Source organism: Hyaena hyaena, unplaced genomic scaffold, assembly GCF_003009895.1.
Source record: "Hyaena hyaena isolate Hyena2069 unplaced genomic scaffold, ASM300989v1 scaffold_1025, whole genome shotgun sequence".
Lineage (NCBI taxonomy): Eukaryota > Metazoa > Chordata > Mammalia > Carnivora > Hyaenidae > Hyaena > Hyaena hyaena.
The window spans coordinates 18,275-44,451 of NW_024081659.1; the positions used below are offsets into that span (position 1 = coordinate 18,275).

At 37.3% G+C, this 26,177-nt stretch overlaps 1 protein-coding gene and 1 non-coding gene across 4 annotated transcripts in view; one reads left to right on the forward strand and one right to left on the reverse strand.

The window, feature by feature from the left end:
* Window positions 1-7,029: 7,029 nt before the first annotated feature.
* Window positions 7,030-26,177, reverse strand: part of ZNF326 (zinc finger protein 326) — a 38,117-nt gene continuing 18,969 nt past the window's right edge. For all 3 annotated transcript variants that reach the window (XM_039221832.1, XM_039221833.1, XM_039221834.1), the window contains 6 exons: window positions 23,429-23,540; window positions 18,321-18,468; window positions 17,148-17,247; window positions 14,904-15,034; window positions 13,844-13,939; window positions 7,030-7,933 (listed from right to left, as the gene is read on the reverse strand). In XM_039221832.1, coding sequence (XP_039077763.1) covers window positions 7,559-7,933; window positions 13,844-13,939; window positions 14,904-15,034; window positions 17,148-17,247; window positions 18,321-18,468; window positions 23,429-23,540 — 962 coding nt within the window. In that variant the 3' untranslated portion in view covers window positions 7,030-7,558. The remainder of the gene's footprint in view (window positions 7,934-13,843; window positions 13,940-14,903; window positions 15,035-17,147; window positions 17,248-18,320; window positions 18,469-23,428; window positions 23,541-26,177) is intronic.
* LOC120223652 lies at window positions 23,090-23,196 on the forward strand. Its single transcript, XR_005526352.1, has one exon. It is a non-coding gene; the product is annotated as a U6 spliceosomal RNA (small nuclear RNA).

Below are 26,177 nucleotides of genomic sequence, written 5' to 3' on the forward strand. Positions count from 1 at the left end.
ATATCTTCTAGAAATGCTTCACAGCAACCTTGTTGTCTTTCCATTGTGGTCATGAATTTATTTTTACTACTTTAATTTTCTATCATTGTATCTCTTCTGTAATTTTAATAGATAACTTCAGAAGATAATGACTTGAATCCAGTAAGTCACTTTGATCTGGACCTCTCCCCATATTCATAAATTATATTCCTATAATAACTAACTGCTTAGAGTTGTTCCCTTACATACTCTTAGTCACCAAGAAAGCCATCTCTTACCAGCAACTCTGACTCACCCCACCTCTAACAGTCTTTTAAAAAATTTTTTTTTAAAGGCAATCCTTATCAAAATAACACCAGCATTCTTCACAGAGCTGGAACAATCCTAAAATTTGTATGGGACCAGAAAAGACCCTGAAGAGCCAAAGCTATCTTAAAAAACAAAACAAGGGGCGCCCAGGTGGCTTAGTCGGTTAAGCGTCCGACTTTCGCTGAGGTCATGATCTCGTGGTTAGTGGGTTCAAGCCCTGCGTCGGGCTCTGTGCTGACTGCCGGCTCAGAGCCTGATGCCTGTTTCAGAGTCTGTGACTCCCTCTCTCTCTGCCCTCCCCTGCTCTCTCTCTCTCTCTCCTAGAAATAAATAAAACATTAAACAAAATTTAAAAAAACAAAAAACAAAACAAAACCAAAGCTGGAGGCATCACAATCCCAGACTTCAAGCCAAGCTGTTATTACAAAGCTGTAATCAAGACAGTATGGTACTGACACAAAAACAGGCACTCAGATCAATGGGACAAAGTAAGGAACCCAGAAATGGATCCAAAAATGTATGGCTAACTCATCTTTGACAAAGCAGGAAAGAATGTCCAATGGAATAAAGAGAGTCTCTTTAACAAATGGTGCCGGGAAAACTGGACAGCAACATGCAGAAAAATAAACCTGGACCACTTTCTTACACCATACACAAAAATAAACTCAAAATGGATAAAAGACCTAAATTTAAGACAGGAAACCATCAAAATCCTCGAGGAGAAAACAGGCAAAAACCTCTTTGACCTTGGCCGTAGCAACTTCTTACTCAACATGTCTCCAGAAGCAAGGAAAACAAAAGCAAATATCAACTATTGGCACCTCACCAAAATAAAAAGCTTCTGCAGAGCAAAGTAAACAGTCAGCAAAACTAAAAGGCAACCAACCAATGGAATGGGAGAAGATATTTGCAAATGACATACCAGATAAAGGGTTAGCATCCAAAATCTACAAAGAACTTATCAAACTCAACACCCCAAAATCAAATAATCCAGTGAAGAAATGGGCAAGACATGATTAGACACTCCTCCAAAGAAGACATCCAGATGGCTAACAGACATATGAAAAAATGCTCAGTATCACTCATCATCAGGAAAATACCAATCAAAACCACAATGAGATACCACCTCACACCTGTGAGAATGGCTAACATCAACAACTCAGGCAGTAACAGATGTTTCTGATGATGCGGAGAAAGAGGATCCCTTTTGCACTGCTGATGGGGATGCAAACTGGTTCAGCCACTCTGGAAAACAGTATGGAGGTTCCTCAAAAAGTTAAAAATAGAACTGCCCTATGACCCAGCAATTGCACTACTAGGTGTTTATCCAAGGGATACAGCAGTGCTGTTTCGAAGAGGCACATCCACCCCAATGTTGATAGCATTACTATCAACAATAGCGAAGTATGGAAAGAGCCCAAATGTCCATCAATGATGAATGGATTAAGATGTGGTATACACACACACACAGTTGAGTATTACTCGGCAATCAAAAAGAATGAAATCTTGCCTTTTGTAACTACATGGATGGAACCAGAGTGTATTATGCTAAACAAAATTAGTCAGAAAAAGACAAATACCATATGACTTCACTCTTTTGAGGAATTTAAGATACAAAACAGATGAACATAAGGGAAGGGAAGTAAAAATAATATAAAAAAACAGGGAGGGGGATAAAACATAAGAGACTCTTACGGAACAAACAGGGTTGCTGGAGGGGTTGTGGGAGGGGGGATGGGCTAAATGGGTGAGGGACATGAAGGAATCTACTGCTGAAATCACTGTTGAACTATATGCTAACTTGGATGTAAATTAAAAAATAAATTTAAAAATAATAAACATTTAAAACTTTTAAGAAAACTAGGAAAATCAGAAGGGGAAGGGAAAGCAGGAAGAGACCAGCATGACTGCTTCTGAGGAGGTCCAAAGTGGTGGCAGCAGGGACTGAATTTACCCCCAGTTTTGCAGGTCCCCTGATTTTATTTGCATATCAAATAGAGAACCAGCTATCAGGGTAGGGACTAACTATCAACTAAAGTCACATTGTTCATTTATAATGTAAACTGTTAACGGTCACAGGAGCTCAAACACTTCTGCCTGTACGATTACTCCACTTTCTGTCCCTCAGCAGAACTCCAAGGGATTCCGAATAGTAATAAAAAGTTTGTCAGGCACCTGGGTAGCTCAGTGGGTTAGATGTCTAGCTCTTGATTTCATGTGATCAAGCCCAGTATTGGGCTCTGGGCTTACGGTGCAGAGCCTGCTTGTGATTCCCTCCCACTCTCTCTGCCCCTTCCCACTTGTGTGCTTACCTGTGCTCTCTCAAAATAAACATTTCTTTTAAAAAGTTTGTCATTGGGGCACCTGGGTGGTGGCTCAGTCTGACTGGTTAAGCGTCTGACTTCAACTCAGGTTGAAGTTCTCCTGGTCTGTGAGTTTGAGCCCCACATGGGGCTCTGTGCTGACAGCTCTGACCCTGGAGCCTGCTTCCAATTCTGTGTCTCCTTCTCTCTCTGCCCCTCTCCCACTCATGCTCAGTCTCTCTGTCTCAAAATTAAACATTAACAAAACTTTTTAAAAAATAAAAAGTTTGTCATTAATGCCCCTGAAATGTAAACTCAAAAATGGCTGAAAGGGATAAATCTTATGTTTTGTGTATTTTAAATATACATAAAGTTTGTATTCACAGTAAGGACAATTTGGCAGGCAAAGTAAATGTCAAATACTGTAAGTCTGATAATGAGACAAACTGATACTATGTATCTCTAATTAAGAACAATCTTGCCAATAAAAAGGGAATTCTCAAATACTTTTCAACATGTATTACCAACATTTGCTTTTGTGGTTGTTTTTTCTTTATGTCCATGATTTTTGGCATACAAATTTCTGCAGGTATTTCTTCACCTCATTCTTAGACAGGATTAATGGTTTTTTTAGATGTTACATAATATATTATTAGATATATATATAATAGGTATATTATAAAATACAAGTAAGCATATTTTATAATATGCTATAGTATTATAAAATATAAATATAATACCTAGATGTTATAATACAGGTTATAGTTAAATCTTGGCAGCTCTAGGATCCACTCTGCCTCCTGATGCAGGATCATAAATTCAAATGTTTACAGGCACAGGGAGTTAATATAAACACGTTAAGGCTAAGATACAAGGTTGGAGAAGCAAGCAAGGAACAAAACCTATAGAACCACAGAGGTCATACTAAAAGGATCTCTGGATGTTACACTGACATGTATAAAAAGCCACTGAAGGATGTCAAGCAGAGGAATGATGCAACCGAGAGCCTGTTATGTGGAAAAACTGTACGTCCTACTATTTCACAGGGGCACCTGGGTGGCTCAACCGGTTAAGCATTAGACTTTGGCTTAGGTCATGATCTAGTGGTCTGTAAGTTTGAGCCTCACATCGGGCTCTCTACTATCAGCACAGAGCCCGCTTCATATCCTAGGTCTCCCTCCACTCTTCCCCTGCTCACTCATTTTCTTTCTCTCAAAAATAAACAAACATAAAAAAAAAACAAAACTTCACATACTTGTATGAATTACATAATCTAATGAAAGAAAAAGATCAAAAACAAGAACAAGGCCCAGTTCTGACTCCTAGAGATTTTTAACAGGTCATTCTAATATTTTTGTAAAATATAGAGGGGTGCTGGGTGGCTTAGTTGGTTGAGTGCTGGACTCTTGGTTTCGGCTCAGGTTACGATCCCACGGTTTGTGAGGTCAAGCCCCCACATTGGCCTCCACCTGACAGCACCGAGCACTCTCTCCCTCTCCCTGTACACCTCCTCCACTTATGCTTTCTCACTCAAAATAAATTTTTAAAGAAGAGTTTTTTTAAACAGAAGACAAGCATGACTGGAGAGAAGAATAGCATGATATGAAGCAGGAATGCTAGGCCAGGTTGATTGCTAGGACTTTAAATTGTACAGATACAAAAAGAAACAGGAGGCTAGTATCTGAATTCCATTTTTAGATTACGCTTGTGTGTAATTCCATTTTTAGATTACACTTGTGCGTGAAAAAATGAATCTAGCAGGGGAAGAGTAGAAACAAGATTAGTTAATAAACTATTTTAATAGTCCAGGTAAGAGATGATGGGGTTTTATCTGCCCTCTCCCACATCTGCTACTACTAACCCCAATTCAAGGGGTTAGCAGTAACCCCTTGGTTTGTGGTAGCCTGGAGGCAGATGGTGATAAAAAGGGAAGAATACTGGATGGTGCCCAGGTATCTGGCTTAAACAACTGTGTAAGTTGTATATAAATTTCTTTGGTTATTATAACTACATTTTGCTTTTTTTAATGTTTACTTATTTATTTTGAAAGAGAATGTGTGAGTGCACATGAGTGGGGGAAGGCATCTCACATACTATGAGATCATGACCAGAGACAAAATCAAGAGACCAACACTTAAACATCTGAGGCACCCAGGCACCCCACGATTTGCTTGTTAATAAACACAATACTTGGATTACAGAATATGTAATAATTGCATATTATTACATATAATAATATTATTAAAAGATATCATACAAACCCTTACCAGAAAAGTACTAAAAATATAAACTCTAAGGATCACAAATTAAATTGCCTAACTACAGGGGCGCCTGGGTGGCTCAGTCGGTTAAGCATCCCACTTTAGCTCAGGTCATGATCTCGTGGTCCGTGAGTTTGAGCCCCACATCGGGTTCTGTGCTGACAGCTCAGAGCCTAGAGCCTGCTTCAGATTCTGTGTCTCTCCCTCTGCTCTTCTCCCACTTGCTCTCTCTCAAAAATAAACATTAAAAACATTTTAAAAAAATTAAACTACTGAACTACAAATTATCTGATATACATAAATCTGAATTTCTAAATTAAGTACAATTAACAAAATACACTTTATTAATGATACCCTGCAAAGTAAGCTAATCTGAAAAAAGCTTTTCGCATGTTTCCCACAGATGTTACTACTTAGATGTTCTTTCTCTCTTACTCTGAAACATTTACAGGTGGCCTGGCTGGCTTAGTCGGTGGGTGGAGCATGCAACTCTTGATCTCAGGGTTGTTTGGGTGTAGTAATTACTTTAAAATCTTTAAAAAGTAAATAAAATTGGGGTGCCAGGGTAGCTCAGTTGGTTAAGTGTCTGTTGATTCTGGCGCAGGTCCTGGCGTCATGGTTTGTGGGATCCAGCCCCAAGTTGGATTCTTTGCTGACAGTACAGGGCATGCTTGGGATTCTCTCTCCCTTTCTGCACATGCACACTCTCTAAATAAGTAAATAAACATTAAAAATAAATTTAAACTTAAATCAAATAAAAACATTTACTTAGAAGTTGTTATACAGATTCTTGTTATACAGGATTCTTTCCAAATGTTGAAAACTTCAAATTACTAGGGACATTCTTTACAAAAAATAAAATAAAAAACACCCACTTAGTGCCAAAAAGAACCTACTAATTATACCCCAAAGGGATCTGTTCTCTTTTTACCCTACCCTTCCACAAATTTTTTTTTTATTTTATTTTTTTTTTACAGATAGTTTATTGTCAAATTGGTTTCCATACCCTTCAAATATTTTAAAATAAAGTAGAAACTAAATAAATGAGAAACAAGAAGATCGATCAAGTCCTACTACCCTTAAAATTTTAACACTGAGCGCAAACACTTTCTGAAGCCTATTTAAGTAAATACATACTCATAGATAGGATTCCAAATTTCTCCAGTCTTCAACTAACCTTCTCTTAATTGGCTCTAAATCCTCCTAGGTGGGTAGAAATGACTTAAAGCTTAAAGATAAGCAAATCTAGCTCACAATATGAACCCATATTGGCCCCAAAAAAAGTGAAATTCTACAAATGCCTATACATTCACACACTCAATGCCTTAAAATTACTCAATATTCCTATATAGTCATCTATTCAATGCCTCAATATTTTGAGAAGCTTGTTTATTTCACTCAGTCCCCCTCCAGAGTAAAAATTCAAAAGAAATAAGAGCACTACTTTTCAGTGACATAGATGGTCATTTGAAAACAGACCATCTGGGGGTGCCTGGGTGGCTGAGTCGGTTGAGTATCCAACTACAGATCAGGTCATGATCTCGTGGCTCATGAGTCCCAAGTGGGACTCTGTGCTGACAGCTCAGAGCCTGGAGCCTGCTTTGGATTCTGTGTCTCCTTCTCTCTGTGCCCCTCCCCCTGCCCATGGTCTGTGTCTCTGTTCTCTCTCTCTCTGTCTCTCTCTCGCAAAATAAACAAACATTTAAAACAATGTTAAAGATAACAGACCATCTCTTGGTCTCATCTTCTCTTTTTCAGTATGTAAGCCTACAAACTATAAAAAGTTTAAAAAGAAATACTTCTTTTGTAGAAAAGTGATATTTTGCTTCTTGGTTCTTCAGCTACAAACAGACATGACAAAAGAACTAACACAACTGTAAAAAATTATTTGTATTCAAATGTATTTTCAAGATTTCAAGATATGACATAGGCACAAAGAAAAGGAAGGAATTAAAACAAGTATAAACAAGTCAGTTACAGACTGACCTCAACTTGAAATAGGCTACAAAATATGTTAGCGGTGCTTTTAAAATGATGGAAGTAATTTTTTTCAACTCCTCTCAATCATCTTGAAATACCATGAACTAAACTAAACTACATTAAGGCAAAATCTCATTTTAAATACTCATTTAATTGATGAATCGTTTCATTTAAAATTGCTAATCCAGGGAAAGAGCTTTTGTAAAAAACGTTTTATTGCTACAAAGGGAAACATGGTCACAAAAAGCCTTTAAGCGTATCTTAACGCAAATTACTATTCAATGTCCAATGCAGTAAAAAAATACACAGTCAGAGCACAAAATACTTGCCCAATTTATCTCTTCTAGGGTAAGTATTGAAAACATTAATGCACACTTGAATATATACTCCCAACAGCAGCATTTAAGTTCAAATGATTAGAATAGATATACTAACAATACACATCTGTTATCCTTAACACCAATTAAAGTAATAAAAATTAAGCTTAAAAATTATACAAACAATTTATCTAATCTAAGTCGGTAGCTATAAAAACTAAAATAGTCTTACCCTCATTTTATTAAACAAATGCCAAACATTTAGAAATTATATAAAACAAATCTGAATGTGTGGAATGCATGCAACATGGGTGTTAACTCTCATATTTTAAACTATTAAAATTCTTACCCTTTTCCACATTACAAGAGAAATTTAAAGCTTCTTTTAAATCTGACTAATACCTTACATTTAATTTTCTTCAGGCTGGTCAACAGGGAAGTCAGCAGGCTTTTCCTTTGCTGCTTCTTCCTCTCCTTCATCTCCTTCCCCCACTCCTTCTCCCTCCCCCACTGCCTCTCCCTGCCCCGCTGCCTCTCCTTCCCCCACTGCCTCCTGGTCCCCTGCTTGCTCTGTGTCTCCCATTCCCTCCACTCCTCCTCCTCCTTCTCCCACTTCCTCTGCTTCCTCCACTTCTTCCACTTCCTCTGCTTCCCCCACTTCCTCCTCCTCTTCCTCCTCCTCCTCCTCTTCTTCAATAGGTTCATCAATCTTTTCTTCCTCCTCCTCATCTCCTTCTATTTGTTGATCTTGAGAATGATCTTGAATTTCAAAAGGATTCTCACCCTAAAAACAGGAGGAAAAGCAGCTCTTAAAATGAGCATATTCGTTTTTGTCACCAATGAAATTGTTATTCACTTAATATTAAAAGTAAATATAATTTGAACCTTTTTATTTTAACTTATGACAAATCCACAACATATTTGTTCAGTATCTATTTCATACCAAGGTAGGTAAATAAATTACTGAAGTCATTTCTTTATATTCCACAAACTGGAACGCATAAAGGCCACGTTTTCCTAACTGAATTTCTAAAATCATATACACAGGACAAAAGCAAAATATGTGGATTTTGGTAGAAACAAAGCAGATAAAGATTTATGTCCTACTTATGTAATTAAGTTACACCAGGATTCAATGTAGTACTACGGTAGGATCTATTTGAAAACACTCAAAATATTAAAATTTAATTTAATTTAAAAAAAATGAAAACACTCAAATGAAAATCAAGTCTTTTTCAAAATTCAAATAAGTGAAAATCAGGTACCTATTAGATATCATGCCTTACTTTTACTTTAGAAAGGTAAATAAATCTTTAACTCACTAAATATTCACAGGTACAACTTTGTTTTAATATTTTAATTTATGTAAATACTTGAATTATGTGTCTGGATTAAGTGTCATAAACAAGACCATATCAGAAGGCTATATTAATATAGTAAGAAGTGAAGAAGCAATGAAGATTATTGAACAGCAAAGTAGAAGAGTGATAGGACACTTCAAGATAAATCACGGAGGAACACACAGGATCAAATGAAGTAGCAGGAGAAGAAATACTAGTGAAGGGGTTACTCTAATAATCCAGGAGAGGAAAGTGTAAATGATGTAGTGGCACCATTAACAGAATATGTAAATTAGGATGGGGAAAGAGGAAGCAGCAGATGTATGCTATATATAATTAGAATTTAAGACGTCTACATGAAAAAATGCTCAGTATCACGCATCATCAGGGAAATATACATCAAAACCACACTGAAATACCACCTCACACCAGTCAGAATGGCTAACATTAACAACTCAGGCAACAACAGATGCTGGCGAGAATGTGGAGAAAGAGGATCTCTTTTGCACTGCTGGTGGGAAGGCAAACTGGTGCAGCCACTCTGGAAAACAGTATGGAGGTTCCTCAAAATTAAAAACAGAACTATCCTATGACCCAGCAATTGCACTACGAGGTATTTATCCAAAGGATATAGGCATGCTGTCTCGAAGGTGCACACGCACCCCAATGTTGATAGCAGCACTATCGACAACAGTCAAGTATGGGAAGAGCCCAAATGTCCATCGATGATGAATGGATAAAGATGATGTGGCGTGTATACACACACACACACACACACACACACACACACACACACACACACACACACACAATGGAATATTACTCGGCAATCAAAAAGAATGAAATGTTGCCTTTTGCAACTACATGGATGGAACCAGAGTGTATTATGCTAAGCAAAATTAGTCAGGCAAAGAAAGGACAAATATGACTTCACTCCTATGTGGAATTTAAGATACAAAACAGATGAACATTAGGGAAGGGAAGCAAAAATAATATAAAAATAGGGAGGGGACAAAACGTAAGAGACTCTTAAAGCGAACAAACTGAGGGTTGTTGCTGGAGGGGTCTGGGGTGGGGGATGGGCTAAATGGGCAAGGGGCATTAAGGAGGACACCTGTTGGGATGAGCACTGGGTGTTATATGTAAACGATGAATCACTGGATTCTACTCCTGAAATCATTATTGCACATATATATGCTACCTAACTTGTATGTAAAATAAAATTAAAGTAAAATGTTAACATGTTACAAAATGCCAAAAAAAAAAAAAATGTCTAAGAGGCAGCTTTAAATTCACAACTTGAAAGAGAATAGAGTTCAAAGTAAGACGTAGATTTATGAATTGTTTGCACAGAGTGAATAGTGAAACCAGGGTCTTCAACAAGACAGCCCAAGCCTGGGGCCAGGGAAAGGGCTGATGAAAAAACCTACTGAAAATGCCTATACACAGGGACAGAAGTTAGGGGAAAAAATACTCAGTGCAGAGAAGTCCAGGATAGTAAAATATTACCTGGCAAGACAAAGTTTTAAGAAAAAATGACAGATTAACCGTGTCAAGAAAAACTGAAAGGTCACTAGAATTGATAACTATTAAGGCTGAGTGAGGGTATTTGAGGAATGTATGACACTATGCCCTTTAGCTTTGTATGTGTAAGACAGTAAACAATAAAATGTTTAAGAAATTGTATTTAAAATTAAGACTGGTCACTGAGTGTTATGTGGAAACTAATTTGACAATAAACTATTTGTAAAAATAAATAAATAAATAAATAAATAAATAAATAAATAAATAAATAAATAAAATTAAGACTGGTTATCTTAGAGCATTTCCCGAAGTATGATGTTAAGTGGAAGGTGGACAGCAATGACTGCCCAGGAATGAATCTTCACAATTTTCTCTTAGCTCTCAAAAACCACAAGCCCATGTCCCAGACTCTGAGACTTTAATTTAGTCAAATACGAAAGCTCTTGCTAAAGACACAAGTTCCTGAATTAATTTCTGACTTCTTGAATGAAAATTTCCAGGGAAGAGATCTGGTAACCTGCATATTTAAGAAGAATTTCAGGGGATGCTTATCAGAGTAGTTGGGGAAATTCTAATTCATAAGGTCTTTAAGGCCTAGACAGTTTTTAATTTGATTTTAGCCTTACAAAAAGAGTAATATAGAAGAAGAGCACAATGCAGGGTAAACTATCTTTTTAAGTACGGTGAGAAGAGCAAAGATAAGATGGGAAGGGGCAGAGTCTAGGAAAAATGAAGTCATTTTTAGTTTAGGGAACTTATAAGCATGTTTGTCTGTAGGAAAATAAAATAGTAAATGGGGAAAGTCAGATGCAAGCAAGGAGAGACAACTGATGAAACAAGAACACAGGTGAAGGGCAAAAAAGGAGTAGCTTCCTTTACAGAGAGCAATAAAGGTGAGCGTAAGGTACATAAATCTAAGGCAAAAAGGAGAAAACATACAGTTTACATCTATTGGTCTCAATCTCTCCAAAGCAAGGGAAGCAATAAGAACCCAAGGGAAGGCAGAGAAGATGAAATCTAGACATGTTAAGAATGGAAAAGCTTTGGGGTGCCTGGGTAGCTCACTTAGTTAAGTGTCCAACTTCAGCTCAGGTCATTATCTCACGGTTTGTGGGTTCGAGCCCTGTGTTGGGCTCTGTGCTGATATGATAGCTCAGAACTCGAGGCTGCTTTGGATTCTGTATATCCCTCTCTCTCTGCCCCTCCCCTGCTCATGCTCTCTCTACATCAAAAACAAACATTAAAAAATTTTTTAAAGGAAAAAAAAGAGTGGAAAAGCTTTGAAACAGTCGCTGTAGGAAGCACATTACATTGACTGGTAATGGGCAAAATTACTGAACTGCAGTGGAAATCCGGCAAACATGGCAATGGTACAATTCTATGGTATGTGTAGCGAGACAGTCTAACCACAGATGGCATGGTGCTGGAAACTGGTTAAGTGGTCAGCGACGAATAGGTGAGGACTTCTGGAATGGCAGCAACGCATTGTTTTAAGGACTGACCAAGGGTATCCAGGCCAGGGAGTGAACGTGGATAAAGTTGGAGAAAAGGGACAAACTGATGAACTGATGATATCTTCATAGGACAAAGATTAAAAAAGATATTTTGGGGGCGCCTGGGTGGCTTAGTCGGTTAAGCGTCCGACTTTTGCTTAGGTCATGATCTCACGGTTCGTGGGTTCGAGCCCCGCGTCGGGCTCTGTGCTGACTGCCAGCTCAAAGCCTGGAGCCTGTTTCAAGTCTATGACTCCCTCTCTCTCTGACCCTCCCCTGCTGACTCTGTCTGTCTCTCTCTCTCTCTCCTAGAAATAAATAAAAAACATTAAAAAAAAAAAGATATTTTGTCAGACTGCGAGCGCTTAAAGTTGAAAGAGATTTTAAGCCATGACCAGAGCTGAGCATAGGCAGAGGATGTTGTGGGGAATAACAGCAGGGAACAGAGCAGACAGGGAAGCTGAACAAAGGGGTACCAATGAGTAATGTGACACCAGTGCTCCTTGAATTTTAACATGTTTATGAATCAGCTGGGCTCTTGTTCAAATGCAACTCTCCATTTCTAATGAACTCCCAGGAAATGCTGATATTGCTGGTCCATGGATCACATTCAGAGTAAAAAAATTCTAGAAGAGTTCTCCTCAGTTCAGGTACTTTCTAAACAATATGCACATGAGCTAGACACTCCCACCGGTGATGTCTCTCATTCCACGAAGTGACTCTCAAGTGTAGCTTGAAAAGTTTACACAGAAATTCTCATTTGTATTCTTCTTTCATTAAATATTTGACACATCAACAGAAACCAATAACTTCTCAAAAGTTTGTGATATACCAAGGATAAAAAATCTAATTTTTCCTAATTTAGCAATGATGCTCTTACCTTTTCGATGCCATACCCCCCACAAAATTGAACTTGAATTAAGAATGCATTCACTATTTCTTTGTTTTTCGGGGTTTTTTTTAAACAGCTCTGTGTTTTGCATTGCTCTGTTACAATATCTGCACTAACTTTGTAAAAGTAGTGACAAGAATGCAGTAAAAGTGACAAATACAACAAATCAGAAAATAAGACCCGCAGGAATATGCTGAAATAACTGGGATATAGTCAGCTTGGAAGTCACTTGGTTGAAGGATAACTTGACTATTTATCAGGTTTCTTCAGAGTTTATGTGTTAGTCACTACAACAGCCAAAATAAAGGAAATGTCTCTAATCTATAAAATAAAAATTTAGTCACAAATGTAAATAACAGACTTACAAAGTTTCAACATAACAGCTCTCTTCAGTTTATGATGATTTTAAATGAGGTATTATTTTACAAAGACTCAAAACCAAACCTCTGAAATGTATTTAATTTCCTGAATAATAGTAAATTCTTATTTGTACATTAAGTATAAATAATGCACAAAGAATTTTATGTGAAGAAAGACTACCACAACAGCAGATGGCTAAAAAGCCTAAGAAGCCATGTGCCGGGTGTACCTAGCTGTTCATACCTGAGTTTACTAACATTCAGGGCAAGCCTCCTCTCTCCTGGCCTGCGGACTCCATGCGGGAACTTCTTCTGAAGCAGCATCTCTAACTTCCCACTACACCTCCAACTTTTATCCGAGGAACAATGACTTATCAGTTACTATGCTTGGAAGATGAATATGGGCATATTCAATTTTGTACTTGTTGAGGCCCTTCTTTTGGGTCTTCCTAGCAACAGTTTAGTCTACTGTAGGCCATGTGGTAAACTAAGGGAAGCCTACTGCTGTCTAGCTGAACCAGTAACAGAGGTTGGGGAGAAACAAGATTATCTAATTTAGAAGGGAAATACAGGGGGGGCACCTGGGTGACTCAGTTAAGTGATTCTTGGTTTAGTCTCAGGTCATGATCTCACAGTTTATAGGTTTGAGCCCCATATCAGGCTCCACAGCTGGCAATGCAGAGCCTGCTTGGGATTCCCACTCTCCCTCTCTCTCTCTCAAAATAAATAAACTTAAAAAAAAAAAGTGAAATACAGGTCCACAGTAACTACATCTGTTAAGACTTATCCCTCAAATCCTCCTTTCTTTAAAAATCAAGACTAAAGCCAACATTATGATCTGCTATCAGACTCCTGAGTTCATCTCTCAAATGATCCAGGGTGAGAGACGAGAGAGGAATGACTTATTGTTCCCTCTCCCAACAAATCCCAACAATTAGGAAAAACAACGGTTTTACCTATATGCAAGATATCAAGCAATATTCTTCCCAATGTTGCACTGTATTTAAATATCACAGTTACTATGTCACCATTTAATTATAAAGATACTACAATATAACCTAAAAAGGTTTTGCTCTAAAGTCTTACCTTAACAAAACGTTCGTATCGCGCCTTCACTATTGGGTTATTTAAAATGCTAGTAGCGGTCAAGACACTCTCTCTTTTTATTTGTTCTTTATAAGCCTATGAAAAATAGATCATACTTAGGTACCTGAAAACCATGCCATGAAAATATTTCTGTAATTAAAACAATGTTGTATGTTCAACTTCTTAGATTTAAATTATTTATTTCCTGGCAAATTAAGCTAGGAAGCAACAATTACTGTGACCACAATCTAAATCATCTATGGATTAAAACAATGAAGATTCAATAAGCCAATCACTCATTAAAAAACACCCAGACACTCCATACGACCACACATCTAGGTGTACTAAACAGTTGCTCTCTCTTCTTTCTACTCGACATGCACTTCCCTCCACCCCAACTATTCTAACTACTAATTTTCATGTTATCAAAAGAGAAAGAATAAATTTTCATACTGCTAGAACAGTCTTCCTCTGGGCTGAAGTTAGCATAAGACTATATTATACAAAGGAAGACAGGTTAATATGAAATGTCTCGTTACCAAAAAAGTGACAAGGAAATACCAAAAGAGAAAGACTTTCCTTTCTTTTTTGTTCTAAAACTCACTCTCTCTCTCATAAAACTGCTTTGTACCAACTTAAAGTGTTTATGAAAAAAACAGTTCAACAGCTATGATTTCCTGAATGCTTATACTATGCATCAGGCATTAGTTTAAGTGTCTTTTCTATTTTAACAACTTAATCTTTAAACAGTCATGTAAGAATAGAATGATTATCTATCCCCATTTTGCAAATAAGGAAACTTGGATAAAAAAGAGTTAATTTACTTGCTTGACACATTATATACTGAACCAAGATTCAAACCCAGGAATTCTTACTCTGGAGCCCAATCCTAACCACCATGCTTAACTACTATGCTACACGGTCTACTTATCTTTACAGGTTTTCACACGAGATTAACACGACTGTACGTAAGCAGGTAGGTGTGAAACAATAGCCTTTGAAGGACAATAAAGGATTACTGAATAGTTCAATGACTTCATTAAGACAGACTGAAATTTACCTGCTTCCCTTTGATATGATCAGGAGATTTTAAGTGCTGCTGAACTGAACTATGTAAAGCAGGAATATACACACTGCACGCACTGCAGTGAACAGTCTCCACTTTCATCATGTGATCATCTGCAGTAACACCTACAAAAGAAAGCCAGTTATTACTAAGAAAAGATTCATACCTTCTTATTTTTGACAAAGCGAAGTTTTTATTATTTATTATTTCGTTTCCATGCTTATTTATATACTTCTTCCAAAAAGAGGATAAAAATATGTAGGTTATATTGAGTTTTTCTACTATATCTCATAAATCTGCATATACAGATTTAAAGTATGGATAACAGATTAAAATTATAAAGTATAATTACATTATATTTCCTTATCATGTTATACAATCCTGCTCTGAGTCCCAGGGTTCTGTCTCCCAAATATATAATATAAGACAAATGTTCTTCCATAATAATGAATGTGGGAGGGCAGGGATAGGGAAAAATGTCAAAATTGGCATTCACAAAAAACAAAATGTATGTTGGACCTTGAAAACTGTGATCAAGATTTACTAAGTGAAGTTATATGCAGGGGAAAGGTGAGAGAAAATGGCACTTTGTGCAAATTGCAAATAATTCAGTACGGCTGGGGCACTGAGAATAAGGAAGGGACAAAAGAGAGAAAAAGAGCAGGGCCTAAATAATGGAGAACTTTGCATGCTAGGCATAGGAATTTGAAGTTTATCTTCTAGAGGATCGAGACCCAGCTAAAATTTTTAAAGTAATACAATCATGCAGTAGACTTAGAGATAAGACTGGAAGTAAGGACGCTAGTTAGGAAAATAATATAGCTGCCAAGAGAACAGATAAAAATTTGAACAGATGCAATATTTAAAGAGCAGACTTGGAAGATATTGAAAATACAGAACCAATAAGATAAATGTTACAGATATAATAAAGTAAAATTACTTAGAACTAAGTTCGTATTTTTGGCTTAGGCAGTGGGGTCACCTTCCAACGTAAATGAAAGACTGGTCTTCTGGGTCTTTGTTTTGTTTTCTTAACGGGGTGGGGTGGAGGATGCCCAAAGAGCACACAAAAAAATTCTTATACGTTCATTTTGTGAGACTGCTGAAGACAGAGGCCAATAAGTAGTTGGATATTCAAGACTAGAGTTCGGAAGACAGATCTGTGCTAGAGACAGAAGTGTATAAGTAATCAACATAAAGGGGTTAGTTTAAACTCTGTGAATAGATGAGTCCTAAGGAAGGAATATTAAAAAGAGAAGATAATGGAACCAAGGCTGGAACAATGGAAAATATCAACTGCTAAAAACTTCAAAGAGAGGGGTGACTGGGTGCCTCAGTTGGTTGAGCATTTGATTTTTGATTTCAGCTCTGGTCATGATCTCAGTTCATGAGTTCAAGCTTCAAGACAGACTCTGCGCTGAAAGCACGGAGCCTACTAAGGATTCTCTCTCTTGGCGCCTCCCCTGCCTGCACACATTCTCTCTCTCTCAAAAATAAACATTCTTAAAAAAACAAAAAATTAAAATAAAATAAAAACACAAGTAAAAAAAGGAATAAAGAACCTCAGGACAGTAAGATACCAGAATAACCGGGGGTAGAAACAGATTCACAAAGAATAGCGGAAAATGCTGCAGAAGTAAGATAATGGTTCAAAGAACCAAAGAAGTTGGTGTCAGGAATCTGTCAGAGCAGACCGGTGGCAGCATACAGTGGTCTACTCTGGGGAAGTAGTAATACGTAGTGAAGACACAGATCACTGGACTATGCTTAAAGAAGCATGGTTGTTTAAGAGGAAAGCAAGTTTTAGGGGAACTAGTATCTGTTTTTCTTTTCTTTTTTAAAGAGGGAGATTTTTTTTTTCCTTTTCAAAGATGAAAGCAAAGGCTTTAGGGAGAGAATCAAAAGAGAACAAAAAGAATGAAAAACAGAAGAGTTCGCTATTTTAGCAAAAGTCCTTAAAGAGATGAGGAGAAATAAGACAGAATGGAAGAATTCACTTCCACCTAGAGGAAAAGCTGATTTTTCTTCTAAAAGTGAAGTGAGAAACATAATGGTATACAGTTCATAAACTAAACATAAATTCATAAACATAAGAGGAAAAGGAGTTCATCTGTGATGACCTACTCACGGCTACCACATATGACTCGATCACTCTAGTGGGCAGCATCTACATTGAAACAGATTATGGTAAGTAAAATATACGTGTAAATTTCTAAAATACTTTGTTTAAATACTTACCTTCCATAACATCTTTTTCAATTATTTTAACTACTTCTGTTTGATTATTTGTCTGTTGCTTACGAATAGATGTTTTCTTGAATTTATTCACCATACATTCCTACCAAACAAAATAGAAAGAAACCCAATAAGTTTTCAGTGAGCACTTAGTATATGCTTAGCATCAAACTCAGCCAATGAAAGATAACATCTGCTATATAAAAACTAATATCCGTTCTCAGGGAGCTTACAATTCAGTTGAAAAATAAATACAAATAAATGACTAGGATACTTACAAAAAGTATTCACTTTCAAAGTGTGAATGACAGTTAGGAACCAGTTAAGGAATGAAATTACAGAAAGAAATTTTTGTAAAGGTACACAATTCTGCAAGTATAGGGAAGAATGACTGATCATTATATTTCTAACCTCCTAACAATTCCATGTCTTCTGCCCAAATTAACTATCTGTACTACAAATCAGCAGTCCAGCTCTAGCCCCTTCCTTAAGCATCCCTGACCCGAACTATCCTCCCCTTCTCCAACCCTGCCTGCCTACACACTCACTCCTGGCCCTTCAACTTAACTGTGTTGTCTGTGTATCTATGTGTTCTCTTAACCAATTACTGTGAGTTCACTGAGGGTGGTATCTGTGTCTTCAGTTCTTGCATAGCGCCTTTTGTTAAGTATTCAAGAAAAGCTTGAACTAGTGACCACACACCGACAACAGAAAGGACCCTAAACAGACATCAGCTCTCGGGCTCTGAATTCCAACTTCCACTGAACTAGAAGAGTCACTACACTGCTGTGAGCAAGGTCTTTCATGATAAAAAGGAGTTGTGATGACGCTCATATGAAATACTGAATGAACGTACCCAGCACAACACTAGGTACACAGTAGACTTTCAAGGTATCATAGCTGATTCTTCATCAATAAACAGTGTTAAAGGATTTCTTTTCCCCACACCTCTGCCAGAAACTACTGTGTAAAACACAAAATATTCTCTCAAATTACAATCTAAAATCTTTACAGAGGAATTCACATCTAATTCTGGGCTAATTTTTTTTTTTAAACTCTTTAAGAAGCCGATTAAATGTGTAGAAACTTAAAATGAAAGAGAAGTGGGAAACTATGAAAAAGTAAGAAGTTAAAATATCAAATAAAGTGCTTCTTGCTTTAAAAACAGCTACTTACATGTAAAAACTCCATAACTACTTTATCAAATTTGGTTTGTTTCTGAATATGATCCAATGTTTCCTGGTGTGAAGAACTTTCCAGATGTAATTCAATATCTTTTTCTTCAAATGTTCGGAATTTACAAAATGAACATGTGAATGCCATTCTATAAAGAAAAAAAGTTTTCTTTAAATATTACCTTATTTACTGAGAGTTCCTAAGACATGCCAATAAAACCAATTTTAGCAAATAAATGATTTCCTTTACTCCATCTTATGGTTGATCTAAATTTAGCTGAAGTCAAAAAAAAAATAGTACTTCTTTATAGATCTATTTGGCCAACACTGTTATTATACTACTTTGCAAATAACAGAATCAGTGGATCTATTTAATCTAGTCCCAAGCTATCCACTTCAACTTTAGACCCATTATAAAGCCAAAGCAAACGTCTAAAAATACCAAGTTCCACAGTTCCACTACTTATTTTATACTCTGTTCCACTCTCAAGCCAGCAGTCCACTAAGGTAATACCAACAAAGCCAGGTGAACATAAGACAATTCACTCCCTTGGAGCTGTAGGGTGACCAGAAGCTGTACCTGCTAAGGACTACTTCAGAATGACTGATAAACTTGGACTAGACAAATTTAGAAGCTCAGGAGCCACTCCAATATGAATTTCCCCTCTTTTCCCCTATAAAGTTTTCCTATCTTATGTATTGCTTTTATTTCCTTTTCCTAGAATTATGACAAGAGTTTCTTCACTGGCTTCATCTCCAGTCTCCATTTTCCAATTAATTCTTTTTTTTTTTTAATGTTTCTTTATTTGAAAGAGAGAGAGAGAGAGAGCGCGCGCCAGGGAGGGGCAGAGACAAGAGACAAAGATTCTGAAGTAGACTCCAGGCTCTGAACGGTCAGCATTGAGCCCGATGCGGCGCTCGAATTCCCGAACCGCAACTGAGCCCAAGTCGGATGCTTAACCAACTGAGCCACCCAGGTACCCCTCCAATTAATTCCTTATGCCACTATTATATTACTTTTCCTAATTAAAACTATGGTATCTGGAGCCTTTGGCTTGCTGGGTTTATATTCGAGCCCCGTTGTGAGACACTGGGCAAATTACTTGACTTCTCTAGGCCTTCGTTTTATCTTAATGAAATAAGAACTCTTACAGAAGTATCACTGAGGATGGAAAAAACATTAATATATATAACGCCCTTAGAACAGTTCCTGCCACACAGTAATAATTCAATTAATTACTGTCACTTCCTAAAGGAGACAACAGCACTTCACTTGACGTAAGCATCATAAAACAAGGTCAAAACACTTTCAGCTGCCTTTAAAGAAAGCTCCTAATCTCTCCTATATCTTGTTGGCTTTACCCTCTAAATACTTTTAATTTTTTTTTAAGTTATTTATTTTGAGAGAGAGTGCATGTGCACAAGCGAGCGCAAGCAGGGGAGAAGCAGAGAGAGAGGGAAAGAGAATCCAAAGCGAGCTCCACACTGTCAGCACAGAGTCTGAAAAGTGGGGCTCGATCTCACAAATCGTGAGATCATGACCAGAGCCAAAATCACAAGTCGGACGTTTAACCAACTGAGCCACGCAGCCACACCCTTACTAAATAATTTAAAAAAAATTTTTTTAATGTTTATTTGATGGAGAGAGAAGGGGGCAGAGAGGAGGAGACACACAGAATGCGAAGCAGGCTCCAGTATCTGAGCTGTCAGCACAGAGCCTGATACAGGGCTCGAACTCCCAAACCATTGGACCATACCTTACCTGAAGTCGGATACTCAACCTGAGCCACCCAGGCACCCTGCCCACCCCCCCCAACCCCCGACTAAATGCTTTAACAGTATCTGGCACACAGTAGGTCTTCATTAAATGTTTAAATTAAATTTCACTTTTCAACCAGAACTAGAGTCCTGTTCAATCTACAGAGCTTTCCATTTCCTGAACATGAATGAAATGTCCGTTTCCTTGCTTTGACCTCAAGCCACGCTCTCTACCAGGTCTGCCTAACAGCTCCTACCATTTATTTTATTTATCCTACCACTCCCGAGTCAGTTCAAATACTGCCTCCATCCACTTCTCTGATTCTCCTGCACTCCTACTGAGAAGGCATCTCCTGTAAGGCCACTCCGTACCTCTTTTTTGGCACTCTTCCTCTTCTACTACTGTTTGTTTATAGCTCCCATACCCCTGTTCCCTCTCCCCTCAGTTCCCTTCTTCTCTATTATATTGAAAGTATTCAAAATCCAAAAAGAATGTATCACAAGAATACTTATTTACTGTCATTCTCTTAACTTCCCAGCTCAAAGCAAAACTGTTCTGATAAATTAAATTTTAGACTATTTTAAAGGATTCTTATCCTGAAATGGCAAATTTAATTTAACTGACATACTTTGGCTTATATAATCAGATTTATATTTACAGCTAAATCAAAGTTCAGTTCTTTAATTTTCTCCAATTCGTACGTGTATTATATATATTAACACAGATATATCATATCCAAAGCTATAATTTTTTAAACTTTTTTTGTTTGTTTTTGACAGAGAGAGAGTGCATGTGTGTGCGAGCAGGGGAGGGGCAGACAGAGGGGAGACAGAGGATCTGAAATGGGTCCCACGCTGAGAGCACGGAAGCCTAATGAACCCACAATGAGATCATGACCTGAGCCAAAGTCAGACATTTAACTAAGGCACCCAGGCGCACCCTCCAAAGCTATAATTTTTAAAGGGAGAAGTATTCACAGGGTAAATAGAAAAACTAATCTCATAATGTAAAATCATCTTCAGATTCCTAAACACTTGAAACAAAGAGTTCATTTCAATCCGTTTCCACTAACCCCATTATCCCTGTCAAAAGAAGGAACTCTAGGGGCGCCTGGGTGGCTTAGTCGGTTAAGCGTCCTACTTTCGCTTAGGTCATGATCTCACAGTTCGTGGGTTCGAGCCCCGCGTCGGGCTCTGTGCTGACTGCCAGCTCAGAGCCTGGAGCCTATTTCAGAGTCTGTATCTCCCTCTCTCTCTGACCCTCCCCTGCTCACGCTGTCTCGCTCTCTCTCCTAGAAATAAATATTTATAAAAAAAAAAAAGAAGGAACTCTATCCACAGTGGCAGAGATATTGTCAAGGTCCAAAACTACCAGCCTCTTAAAACTAGAATTTCTTTTCATGGGATAATTCTTAATAAGCTTAATCCTACTGTTTCTCAAGCCCCAACAAATTAGGAGTAACAAATCAGAAAGAGCACAGAAAAAGGTTATTAAAGCTGGACAAAAAGATAACACAAGCTGACCCTTGAACAACAGGGGTTTGAACTTACATGTCCCTTATATGTAGAGTTTTTTCAGTACAGTTCTGTAAATGTATTTCCTCCTCATTAGGAAAATGAAGTGGCTCAGTGGGTTAAGCGTCTGACTCTAGATTTTTGGCTCAGGTCATGATCTCACACCAGCTCCACACCATGATCTACGCTGACAGCACAGAGCCTGCTTGGGATTCTTTCTCTCTCTCGGCCCCTTCCCCATTGGCATGTACTCTCTCTCAAAATAAACTAAAATATTTTTTTTCTTTTCTCTAGCTTACTTTAAGAATATAGTATATAATACAAGTAATATACAAAATATGTTTATCGACTGTTTATCAGTAAGGGTTCCAGTCATCAGAAAGCTATTAGAAGTTTTGGAGGAATCCAAAGTTACACAGATTTGTAACTGTGGAAGATTGGTACCCTGAACCACCATGTGGTTTATGAGCCATGCAATACCTACGTCATTAAAATCAAAGACAGTGTAAGCAAAAAAAACCAAAAAACAAAACGAAACAAAAAGAAATCTGGGAATTCAGATGCCACTGAGTTTTCTTTTACTACATTTTACATAAATAAAATCAATGTATATATTAAAACTAAGTAGTAACAAAGAATATCTAGTTTAATATGAAAGAAAACAGACAATTTAAAACATTATCTCCATGGAAAGGTCTCCAGTTGCTGATCTTAAAATATTATTTTCTGAACTAAGATAAATTTTAGACATCTAGAAAATTCACTTAGGTGTGATATTTCATTCCCCTCATGCTACACCACGTTAACTTTTAAAGAGCAAAACTATACTCTAAACAGAAAATACACTGAATTTACTTTTTAAATTTTATAATCTTTATTTTCCTAGCAAAAGCAGCAATTTCAAAGAAAATGGAAAAAAATACCAATGACTGTCCTTTTAAGGAATTTTCTTAGGGGCGCCTGGGTGGCTTAGTTGGTTAAGCATCCGACTTTCGCTTAGGTCATGATCTTGCGGTTCGTGGGGTCGAGCCCCGCGTCGGGCTCTGTGCTGCCAGCTCGGAGCCTGGAGCCTATTTTGGATTCTGTGTCTCCCTCTCTTCTCTCCCCGCCTCTCACTGTCTCTCAAATAAACATTTAAAAAATATTTTAAACTTCTATTACACTAATAGCCTTTTTTTAGTACCACATATTTTTAATTTTTATAGTTTTCTAATGTTTTGATTCTCTAGAAAAGCTAGCACCTAATCATTTATTCTTCTTTGGAATCAAGACTGACAACACCTGTTACATTTCTACTATTTAGTTTTCCCATCCAAGACTATCACTGTGTCTCCATGTAGTCAAATCTCAAGACTTCATGGTTTTCTTCATGTTATGACCTGTATTTCTGGGTATTTTTTATTTTTAGATTACCAATAGGGATGGAACTCTTTTTTTTCTTATTTTTCTCAGTGGTGACTGCACACAAATACCAAAAATCAAAAAAGCATTCCTATAGTGCTCGCTTTGGCAGCACATATACTAAAATTGGAACAATACAGAGAAGATTAGCATGGCCCATGTGCAAGGATGACACGCAAATTAGTGAAGCGTTCCATATTTTGCAAGTTTCCCGGTGAACTGGTACTCTGAGGATTACCTCCAAAGCACAACGTGCAACACTGAGTAATAACATTGTGACAGTTCACTAGGGGGGAAAAAAAAGCATTCCTATATACCTTTGATCAAGCCTTTTCATTTGACCTCATGAATTTTCCCACATTCCAACTGATGTAATTGCATTTTCTGGGAAACTTTTTTAATGAGACCAATTTTCAGACTCTACTAAGTACAAACCTGTATCCATCTCCATATTTCTCACTGTTTTTTTCTCTTCTGCGCCTTTGTTTCTCTCGCCGAGCCTCAATTCGTCGCTTTTCTTCTTCTTCATTTTTAGGATCAGTTTTTGCTAGAGTATCAGCAAAAGTCAAAACTGAGTATCATTTTCCCATTCTCCCTTTCCAGTTTCCACTTCATAAAGCACAAACATGCAAGGTTTATTTGGTGATCACAATCTAAACTGAACTCACGAGAAAAATCAGTTTCAGATTAACCATTATTTCTGAAACTTCATTCAGTTGAATATTATCATGGTTTCAGTGCTTTTAGATAAGTTTTTCATGTTTGTATGACAAACTGCATGGTAATTACAACTGTAGAAATTAGATCTATGAATCACCTAGTGTAGTCACTAAGCAGTCATAAACATCAAAATTACCCAGAGACACTTCTTACAAATGCACGGGCCCTGGTCCACCCCTCTTCCCTAAATTCTTATTTAGGATGGAGTCAGAACATCTATAGGTTTTAAAAGGCTTCACACATGATTTTGATTCAAAGTTTTTGTCTTGGGTGTTGTGTTTGTTGTTGGCAGGTACTGTTGCTTGGCAGGTACTGTTGAGGATGCAGTACTGTGACATTACTTTGGGGAAGGGAAGAAATTTTTCATGACTTTTGGTACCAGGAAAGCGTATGTTTCTTCTGGAAATATAGTTTGCTTTTAATCTTGTGGACTGATGACTCTTAGAGACAGTCATATTTTCTATCTGTACATTGTTAAAAAATTGAGAGCCAATCTGAAAATGAAATTAAGAAAACCATTTCATTCATATAAGCATCAACAAGACTAAATACTCAGGAATAAATTTAAAGATAGTAGTGTAAAACTTAAACAGTACTTCAAAAACTACAAAAACTGGCTGACTCAGTTGGAAGTGCATAAGACTTGATCTCAGAGTGGTGAGTTGGAGCCCCATGTTGGGTGCAGAGATTAAATAAATAAATAAACAGGTAGAGAGGCAGATAGGACGAACTTAAAAAAAAACCTACAAAACATTGTTGAAAGAAGTTAAAGAAGATCTAAATAAATAGCAAAACTAAATAAACGGTTCAAATATAAGACTTAATGTTGTTAAGATGTTGTATTCTCCAAACTGATCTACAGATTTAGCGCAATCCCTCTCAGAATTCTACCTGACTTCGTTGCAAAAACTGACAAGTTGATTCTAAATCTCATAAGGAATTGCCAAGGAATCTAAAGTAATGACAACAATCCTAGAAAGAAAAACAAAATAGACTCACACTTTATGACTTCAAAACTTAACTGCAAAGCTACAATAATCAAGATACTATGGTATCTGGTACTAGGACAGACCTACAGATCAGCAGAACAGAACTGAGTCCAGAAATAAACTCATAAAACTATGGCCAACTGGTTTTTCGCAAGGATGCCAAAATTATTCTGTTGGGAGAGAAGAGTCTTTGCAACAAATGGTCCTGGGCAACTGGATAGCCACATGCAAACACTAAAGTACATCAATGCAAGAAGTATAACTGGAAAACTCTTATAAGATAACATAGGAGCATATCTTCATGACTTTGGAATCTGGCAAGGAATTCTTAGATGTAAAACCGAAAGAACTGGGCAACAGAAGAAAAAAAATAGATAAATTCGTCTTTATCAAAATTTAAAACTTTTGTGCTCCCACAGCCCTCCTCCCTCACCCTTTCTTTTAATGGAGGAGAGACTAAGAATATAGCAGATCTTACTCTAGACTCTCAATGTCTTCTATAACTTAGCTGGGCCTACTATTAAGCAAAATAGTGCCTCTTAAGCTTGAATTTAGAAAAATCAAAGACACAGTCAGATGGTCAGAGTTTAGACTGTCTAAGCAGAATTAGGGACTTAGAAACTATTTCTGGTCTTCCTGAGAACACACATTCCTAATGATTCAGTATTTTTATCTTAAGGACATGTCTGGTTCTTTTCTCTTAAGTAAGTAATGCACTGCACCATCAGCACAGAGCCTGACACAAGCTTGAACTCACAAACCATGAGTTCATGACCTGAACCGAAGAAATCAAGAGTCAGACACTTAACTGGCTGAGCCACCCAGGTGCCCCACATAATATTTATTATTTTAATTTGCTTTTGCTGTCACTTGTATAATAAAACAAGGTATTATTCTGTCATTGAAACTTTTTGAAATTAAGTTATATACTATTTTACCTTGTAAAATTTTAATTTTGATGTGTCATGTCTGTGATTTATTGATTATTGTTTATATCTATCAATGAAGTTGGCATTTCCTGATTTTCAACTTTTATAGAAATATCTGGAAGTAATTTTGGCAGTATGACCTCTTGTCTCTAAAGTGCTTTCAAATAGATCATTTTTAATAAATACTAAGTTAAGAGGTACCTGGGTGGCTCAGTCAGTTGAGCATCTGACTCTTGGTTTTGGCTCAGGTTATGGGTCATGGGTCATGGGAACAAGCCCCACACTGGGACCTGATTTGAACGTGGAGCCTGCCTGGGATATTCTCTCTCTCTCTCCCTCTCTCCCTCTCTCTGACTCTCCCTCCCTCTCCCTCTGCCCCTCTCTCCCACACACATGCTCTCTCTAAGAAAAAAAACAAAAACTAGTTGAGTAAATGAGCTAATCTTTTTCAACACTGCTTATAATTTTCTTTAGGCAAAAGTTTATTAAAATTCATCATTAATGATCAAAACACATAGAATTAAATCAGAGTAGCTAGCAACAGTC